General features: G+C 39.6%; 1 protein-coding gene across 5 annotated transcripts; it reads right to left on the minus strand.

The window, feature by feature from the left end:
- On the minus strand, positions 624-9170 carry CWC15 (CWC15 spliceosome associated protein homolog). Of its 5 annotated transcripts, none has more exons than XM_018059857.1 (7): positions 9040-9170; positions 7593-7731; positions 6838-6950; positions 6148-6236; positions 4974-5087; positions 2113-2231; positions 624-1076 (listed from the first exon to the last, which is right to left on the minus strand). In XM_018059857.1, exons 2-7 carry the CDS (start codon positions 7721-7723, stop codon positions 947-949), a joined length of 696 nt encoding a protein of 231 aa, XP_017915346.1. In that variant the 5' UTR covers positions 7724-7731; positions 9040-9170; the 3' UTR covers positions 624-946. The 5 variants fall into 5 exon arrangements, with proteins under 5 accessions (XP_017915346.1, XP_017915347.1, XP_017915349.1 ...); XM_018059858.1 differs by having other exon boundaries at positions 8517-9129; XM_018059860.1 differs by having other exon boundaries at positions 7593-7746; positions 9040-9122.

Genomic DNA, 9528 nt, shown 5'->3' on the forward strand with positions numbered 1-9528 from the left:
AGGGAGTTTAAATAAATGCCAGTGATAAAGAACAAGTTATTTTTGCTTTAAAGGTTTTACCTTTAACCCTACCAAGCTCAACATCATTTACAATGGAGGAATCCTATGAATGGGTCTCTATCTGTAATGATAACCTTAAAAATCCTAGCCAAGGTTTAGGGAAACTTCATTTCCCAGTTGTGTAAACACTTCCACTACCTGTATCCATATCCTCATATTTCCAAAGGTTTTATTTCATATATTGTTTGATGTTAAACCCCCCCAGGCTTTGCATCTAGTGAGTGTCAGTGTGCAAACTCTCTCACTCAAGCGAAACATGGCAGCTGAGTATCCAGGACACAGGTGAATGCCACACGCTTCCTGGGCACACTTAAGAACCTCTTTCTTGTCTGGGCTGAGAGAAAAGAAAGGGGCAATGCCAAAGCGAGAGGTACCCCATGCTCCCTCACACACGCACTCAGGGTGCTTTCTGCTTGACAACACTCCTCTGTACCAACACAGTGGTCCAAAATGGAATCCCTTTAATCTTTCATCACACTTTTCAAAAGATGGAGAAGATGTGATGAATTAACTGACTTGAGATATGAGGAGAAAAAGTTTACAAAGAAATACAACACACAGAAGAAAATATGCAATGTTTTACTAGCTGCATACATTTCAACAAACAAGTTGGGGACACAGATTTGGCTATTTATTAAAAATATTTATTGCAAGGTTTCTTTTCCTATAATTAAGAGAAAACACATGACCGGAAATATTGAGATGGAAACTGGGTTAAACCAATTCCCAAGTCCTTATCAAGTAATTAATCAATAAAGGAAAAGATATTTTGGAACTAAAAATTAGGGAAGCCTATACACAATTTAGATAGGGGTGGGAGAGAAAAATCAAAATGAAGTCAGATCGTTTACATTTTATAGCCTTCAATTCAGCACATAAAACTGTACTATTTAATGTATTTCTCCATGAACTTTTTGTGAAATTCAGATCGAAGCGTATCATTTACAAATCTTTTGTCTTTCTTCTGATCATCTACACCTTTTGCACAGTTCTTGAAGACAACGTCATCATCCCACCTGAAAGAAAAAAAACGGAACAATCTTACAATACCTGTATCAAGAGCTAAAAATATTATGTGAACTACAAAGCTTCCTCATGCTCAACATGCACATCACTTGATGCTGCAATTATACCCAAAAGAACAAGTAATTTTTAAGAGGCAGTTGGCTTGCTTTTTTAACAGGAAGACTAATCCCTATTTTAGAATACACACAACATTCTTGTTATTCTTCCAGTATAAGAAACTTTGAGTTAAAAAGGCAGAAGTTGCATAAATATTCAATGTTTTCAGGTCTAAAACAAAGCGGCAGCACTTGGTACTACCCTGATTAGTATTAGGTCTCAAGGATAACTGGGCAAGTCACTATAATTAGATTATGAGTTTTAAGGATTTTATATATACTCTGTAACCATTTAACAAGGTAGGACAAAAGAAGGAATTATTAGGGTATAATAATTAAGGCTCATATGTTGGCCCACATCTACATTAACCACAAGGCAAGAGCAACTGAAGAGCTTAGGGCAGAGCTCTAGTTAAGATTCTCTTGGTTGGCTTTCATAATGTATAAACTTAAAGAAGAAGAAAAAAAAAACAGGCAGCCCAGGATGGGCTTAAATACATGTTTTAGAGAAAATAAAGACTACTATTTCAAAATATCATCTAGCATATACAACACAAACTCATATATGCAATATATGAGTTCTCATAAATATATATCAAATGAGGCTACACAATGTGTGTGAATGTGGATGTATGCATGTCAGAGGAAACTGCACGTAGAAAATCAGCAAAGAACATGGGCATCTTTGAAAAGTGTTTTAAGTCATCACTGGTGCAGTGCAGAGAAATGTGAAAAGCTGAGCAGAGCTAGGTCAAACGTGATCTGCATATTAAGAGATGTTTCAACCTCCAAACATTTCTGTCTGTACCAAACAAGGAAGAACCACCATATAGTTTAATACAACCAAAAAACTACACATACAACTTGTATTTTATATATAATCTGTACTGTATACATATATATAATCTCCAACTTATTTACTGTACAATACCTTCTTTTAACTTTGAAGTTGGCCTGAGGCTGGGATGGGCCAGTGAGATTAAGAAGAGGGTTTCCACTCAGAATGTTTTCCATACGAATCCTTTCTTCTTCAGCTTTTTGTTCTTGTTCCTGTCAACAATATGGGAAGATTCATAAGTAAAAGATTCATTTACTTATATTAACTCTGGTGTCAATCTTATTATCGTAACTCATATTTTAAAAGACTGTTAGGATTTTTAGAGGGAGATGGGATAAGCATCAAGATAGCATTCTTTTTGTTTTTAAAAATATACCAAAAAAGTCCTACTGAAATAATTTGGCACTTTCATTATAAATATTTCATGTTTGTTATTCATTAGTCTCTTTCTGACTTTGAAATTCTTGAGTTGCATATTTATTTAAACATATTTTCTTTCTTGAATTACATACAAAATTACATAATTGCTTAGAGTATATCAGTAAACATTCTAATCATTTAAGAACATGTTTAAACATCAAAAAGACACATGAGGGAAAGCAATTTATCTCAATTTCTAAAGAAGGGTTAATACAGCAGATTATAAATAATCTTTTGACTCAGTAACAATGTAAACTAGCATCTCTAGGACTTGTGACAAGTTATTATTAACCAAGAACAATTTCCTATTATTTCTTTTAGAGTTACTGGTTGACTGCCACACATAGCACTGGGGAAAAAAGGTGCCAACTCTTTCCATACTCAAGTACCAGGTACACTGTTTCATGACCATAGGTATATAGGAATGGACAGCCTGTGGTTTACTCAAATCCAACCATCTTGTTTTGTAAATAAATTTTACTGGAACAGTCTCATTCATTTATTTATGTTTCCTATGGCTACTTATCCTACAATCAGCTGAGTTGAAAAGTTGCGACAGAGGCTATGTGATCTGCAAGCCTAATACAGTTATTATCTAGTCTCTTGCCTGGAAAATCCCATGGACAGAGGAGCCTGGTGGGCTGCCGTCCATGGGGTCGTGAAGAGTCGGACACGACTGAGCGACTTCACTTTTACTTTTCACTTTCATGCACTGGAGAAGGAAATGGCAACCCACTCCAGTGTTCTTACCTGGAGAATCCCAGGGACGGGGTAGCCTGGGGGGCTGCCGTCTACGGGGTTGCACAGTCGGACACGACTGAAGCTACTTAGCAGTAGCAGCAGCAGTCCCTTATAGAAAGTTTCCCAGCCCCTAGCATAGGCTGACTGGTCTGAAATGTTTTGAAACACCTCAGCCACTAGAGGTGCCACTAGAAAGCGAGACAGGGAAAAGTCAGCCACTAGAAAGCAAGACAGGGAAATAGGTACAAAACTATCATCTGACTCCAAAAAACACCAACACGTTTGTACAAAGAAATCAGATGCACCTTACAAAATTGCCAAGAATTTCTGTCTGAAATGTTTATGCTCCAAATGCATTTAATTGTCTCTTTCTGTATCCACAGCCGTTAGGAAGGCCAAAAGAATCTGGAAGAGAATAACTGCCCTCTTGTGGTGTGCAGATGGAGGAATGGTCCGGCACTTCTACTGGAGTTTTGCTGTCCCCTACCAAATTTTGACACAAATTGTATCTTTAATGTTTTTATTCTTCCAATCTGAATTCTAGCTGTCTTCAAAGCCTATCCCCAATTCTACTTCTTTTCTCAATTCTTCCCTGGCCGTTCTGACCCACATGAATTCTACCTCCCTAAGTTCCAAGCATTAACCTACATCAGTCTTTTTCCTTTTTTTAAACAGAACAATTCTTGGTTCAAATAAAATCTTACTCAGAAGCCCACTTAATAAAAAAAATTTGCTCTATTCTGGTGGAAAGTGGAGGCAGACAGATCTACTTGAGGGTCTCACAGTGTGCCAAATTCAACATGTTCCAAACATAACTCATCATTTCTTTTCTCTCCACTGAAGCATGCCCATCCTCTGTGTTCCCTGAATTAATGCATGGCACTCACACAGATCCAGGAACTGTTATAGCTAATTGGTCACTCTTCTTTGGTCAATTTTATCTCCCTGATAGTTAACGTCTCTCAAATTCAACTCCTAGCATGCAAGAGTCTCGTCACAGGATATGAGGATTATTGAAACAGCCCTCTAACCAGTTCTTCCTTGCATCCTCCACACTTTGGCCAGAGTAATCTTTCTAAAATGCACCCCCAACCTTACCATCTCCTGCTGAAATCGACTAATTCTGCATATCCTTTGGAACAGAGTTCAAACTCCTTTAGCATTGGTCTAGAAATGGTCAGTGCAGTCACTTACTCTTGCTTCCTAAGTTTTCTCTCTTATTGTTACTACTGTGGGTAATACTACTATTGTTACTACTGTGGGTAATTATGTAATAAAGGTACATAGGACCATGGATCCTATTTATCTGTCTCTGAGTTAGACACTCTTTCCTTCCAAATGGAGAGACTGTGGGGACTCAGAAAAGCTAGGTTACATAAAATTTATTGACAGCCTCAGCAAGTACCTGAAAAGAAGGCTGGGGCAGAAGACAAGGACAGAGGTAAAGATGGCTTCATTATATCTGTGGGTTCTTCCTAGGTAATGACTATATCTAGTCATCTTTGATTCTTCTGACACTTGATAGACACTGACTAAATGTCTGTTGAACAAATAAATGAGTGAAGAATAACTTAATGATTAGGCCTAAAGCATGTTTGAACCATTTTAAAAGAATTTTTAACATAACTAGGAGACTTAGGCTGTCACTGAATTTACCAGATTTATAGACCTACAGGTGCTGTAATATCTAGACCTGGCAAGGATGATTTCTAATATAAGGTGCTACTACTTAAAAACATTTCTACTATAGTTTATGTGAGAAGATGTAAAAACATTTAATATGTTGGTTTTACCTTCCTGGCCTGCTCTTCAGCTCTTTCTTTTTTAATTTTTTCCAACTCTGCAAGAAGAGCTGCAGTATCGTCATCATCACTCTCCTCTTCAAAATCTTCATCTTCATCTTCCTCCTAAAAAAGAATGGTGAGGTTAGACATAAGGCATAAGTCATATGTTTTCCACAAAAATGGCACTTATCGAATCTTTAGAGCAGGAATTTTCCCTGGGAAAGACACATGTAGCGAAATACAATTAGAATCAGCAACCAAACAAAAAGTAAAATAAAACCTCACAAGTAGCTTATGACTACTTACTAAAATGTATTTTTAAATGTTTTTTAGACATTATAGCAGCAAATAGTATCTTTCAAATTTACATGAACAAGTAAGAATTTATATATGAAAATATTTGTAAAACTAGAAAAAGAACATTTTACAGTGATACACACTAACTACATACTTCGAGGGTCAAAATAGTTTTATATTGCTCAAAACAACTAGGAAATAAGGATAATTGAAAGTACAAAAAAGGGTGTTAAATTCTCAGAGTAAAATAATTTCAAATGAATAATCATTAAATCTCACTTAAAACTGAGTTCCTTATATGAATTACTATGCTAATTTTTAATTCAGTCTATCAATTCTAGAATTACTAACATATATGCTTAATTAGATGCTACCCTTGAAGACTTTTCCCTGTACATAGAAAACTGCAAACTTAGTAGGACCTAAATTTGAATGTTAATGAAAGTGCCAATCCTTAAAAGCCTTCCACTTAGATCACATGTCTCTCTAAACACAGAGGGAGCAATTATGCCCACTGAACATGTGGAAGGGGCATCACTGGTTGAGAATACGGAAAGGTCCCTACATTCACTGGAGGGGACGCTATTGATGAAGAGCCCAGTCTGAAGAGGTAGAGCTACCCAATTTCCATGGTTTAATACCAGGAATTATTTTTTAGGGAAGCACACCTTTCTGGCTCTCCAGAGATCAAACTTGAAATGTGATTAACAAGATAATGCTTTCTTTGTTTTAAAATAGACTACGAAGTTTAGCACTCAAGTCAGAGCTGTAACTGAATAACAGTACGTAAATACAAATTGCTTCTTAAAGCTAAAAGAATAAAAAGTACTTCAGAAAAATGGTAAGTAAATTACTACATGGAGGTAAGAGGAACAAGTAGACATACATCTGTTAGTGGATCGTCTGCATCAAGGTTGGCAGCAGGAATCTGGTCCAATCGAGGCTTCTTTGACACTGAAGAGGAAGTTGTATGTTCTGGGAGAAAACAAACATTAGTTAACTCACTGAATCAAATCCTGCATTTCTTGTAACATTTTAGGGACTTGTGGGCACAAAGAGCTTAGGTCTTAAACATGACAGTAGGGACTATAACAACAGTGGTAGGCAAATAAGTCCTTGACAAATACCTGCTGAATGAGTTAACAAAAGTATTGGTTTTATAATGGGAACTGTAGCCTCAGGAAACTTAGGATATAGTTTACACATGCTAGAAATAAAAATGGAAGAATTTCATAGACAGAAACCATGGGGCCTTAAAAAGTCTGGCTGCTGTAAACAGTCAAAAACTCCTTAATCTGAATTGAAGTAACAGTTGCTAAATATCCCCTAGCTCTTTCTAAAACAGAGGCATAAAAAGATGAAATTGGTATCAACTTCATTATCATCTCTAATCCAATCCAATATAATCTAATCCAATCAATCCAATCCAATCCAATCTTTCAAGAAACTGCTATAGCTCTCACCCCACATTTAAAACCAAACAAACAAAAATAACAATCCATTCCTATTATCACATGAAAGAAAAACTACTGTCAACATAATGTTATGAGAGAGATGTCTAAGGTAGTATTGGTACCTCGGGTTGGCCGATCTCTGTTTTTTTCTCTTGCAGCAGCTCTCTCTCTCTCCTCCAACTCTCTCCTGAAGTCACGGTTTCGAACTTCTTCAGGGGCATCCTGAGTGGTCTGTCTAAAGTAGAAACAAGACAAGGCCAACTTACTTCTAAAAAACACACGGCTGTATAGTAATGGAAGACAATTCAAGAAACACAACTTCATCCTGAGTCCCTAAAGCAGAAAACTCCACTAGGGGATCAACAAAATCATTAGTCTAATCCAAAAGTTACTAAGAGGCATCCTGTGATGTCCAAAACCTCACACTAAATCAACATACTTTTAAGAACCTCAGACTAAATCAACAACCTCTAAGAACCTCAAACTAAATCAACATACTTTCCCATAGTAAGGCAGCAGGTTGATCAAAATGCTTATACTTTTTGTTAGTATGCTAACTCAGGGCTTGTTACAGCAACACTTTTAATCTCATACTGATTAGTATTGATAGTGCTTGCTCCTCCTGACAGAATGTATTATTAGTCATTGTTCAATCTACATATAGAAATTCCTGGTTAACTGGAATTTCTGCTTAAGGAGTATCTGGTAGCACTTTAAAATCATGGAGCATAATTTTGGGTGTCTGAAACACTACTACATTCTACTCCTATGAAAACAGATAACTTGAGTGATAGTAACCCCAACATGCTACCTCATGACCACATCATTTAACAGACTTGGTCTTGCTTGTGAAACAAAAACTAAAAGGCTTCATTACCTATATTTTATCTTTGTATGAGAGGGTAGGTCTCTGCTTGAATACTGCTTTGAGAGTTGGCTCAAATCACCCTCACCTTTTCCTCTTCCACCTCTTGCAGGTTCAAAAGTTGGCCGAGCTGCTGTTGTCATCTTTTATGCTTTGAAGAAAAACACTGTCAAGTTATTTTCAATATGACAAACTCTCATTTTGAAAAGCATTAATCTATAGCCATCCTTGTGAAATAATTTCCCTAGCTCATTCCCTCAAACATCTGTGACCCCTGGCAAGCCACCAAGTTTAAGTTTCTGTCATCTGTGAAATGGGGATATTTCTCAAAAGGTTATTAAATCAGGAGACTTGACATATCAAAACCTTTATAAAATACCGTACAGCCATGTCTGAATTTAAAACATCTCCACTCAACCTCACGCCACCAGACTCCTTACTCCCATTTCATCTAAACCTCACACAGCAGAACAGGCTAACAACTATAAAAGCAAAGACATCTTAAAAAAAAATCACTGACAAAGTTACTGAGTGTTCTAGTAAAAAAAAGTGTGTTAAACTTCAATGACAGTTACATAGGCAAATATCTCCAACAATCTTTTGTTGATCAAATTTCCTCCAGTAGCAGCCAACATAATATAAATTAGATCTTTTCCAAGTTACAATTTAAGAAATGCTGGAAACACAAGAGCCCACCCTCAAAGGACTCTAATAACCAAAAATTAGAGACCCGTTTGTGGTTACTGAAACATCCTCAAGCGTCAGAGAAGCAAGTGTCAGGGAAAAACTGAGGGAAATGATATACTTCTCTAGATTTTTCGGGAAAAAAAAGGGAGAGGGATGTATCGAGAGAGACAGGAACAGGGTTCCAGGTCTCTGGGGAGCATCGCCGCCTCCCCCCCCCCAAAACAGTCATCCCTGGGGCGGGGAGTTCACCTCGGGGCTGTCACAGGGAACTCGCTGACTCTTCACCCCTATCCCAGGGGGCGAGGGGCGGCCCTCTGCAGAGATGCCTTGGCGCTGCGCTCTAGGGAGCCGATCGGAGACCAGGGACACGCTCGCTAGGCGCGGAGCCCCACCACCAGTTCGCAGCTCCACCGCCTCCTCCGCATTTACGGGCTCTCTGACCCCGCCCCCAGCTTCCCCTTCCGGCCCCACCGACAGTCGGCTCTCCGGTCTGCAGCTCCTGGGCCTCCGCGGCCTAAACCCGGTTAGCTGACTCCGCCCCCAGCTGCCCCTTCCGGCCCCGCCCACAGACCGCTTTCCCCGTCAGGCCCCTGTGGGGACCGCTCGGTCAGCACTGGATTCTCTGCCTCCGCCCCCAACTACCCCTTTCCGGCCCCACCCACACTCGACTTTCCTCGTCTGGCGCCTCCAGGGCCCGCACCGAGTTATCTGCCTCCGCCGCCAACTGCCCCTTACGGTCCAACCCACAGTCTGCTTTCCTCTTGACGCTCACTTTGGCCGAACTCCAACGCCGCTACCCCCGGAGATCATACAGACGCCATCTTGACTCTCCGCTCCCAGAAACCTCTGCACCCGCGGCCAAAAAAAAAAAAATCCCAAGACCCGGAAGCAAACCCCAAGCTCGTCAGGCAAGGACCAGTCAGCGGAGACCAAGGTGGAAGTCGAAGTGACGACGCAAGGGGCGGGGCTTAAACGGCCCAGGGGGCGGGCATTTGAAATCAGTGCCTTAGACTAGACCCTGAACGTTGTTTTGTAGCTTCGAGAGTCAATTAATGTGTCTTCCGTCTTTTCCTTTTCCGACCCCCTCCCAGATTCCTTCATTCCGGTACTGCGTAAACGAAGAGCCCCGAGTAGCCGACACCAAGTCCCCGGCTAGCGAGAGAGCATAGAAAAGGATTACACCAAACTGTTTAAATCCAACGGCTCCTGCTTCCTTTCTCCTGAGCTAGACCCAACAAGCCTAGAGAGTTGGGCTACGGAA

Source organism: Capra hircus, chromosome 15, assembly GCF_001704415.2.
Source record: "Capra hircus breed San Clemente chromosome 15, ASM170441v1, whole genome shotgun sequence".
Taxonomy (NCBI): Eukaryota; Metazoa; Chordata; class Mammalia; order Artiodactyla; family Bovidae; genus Capra; species Capra hircus.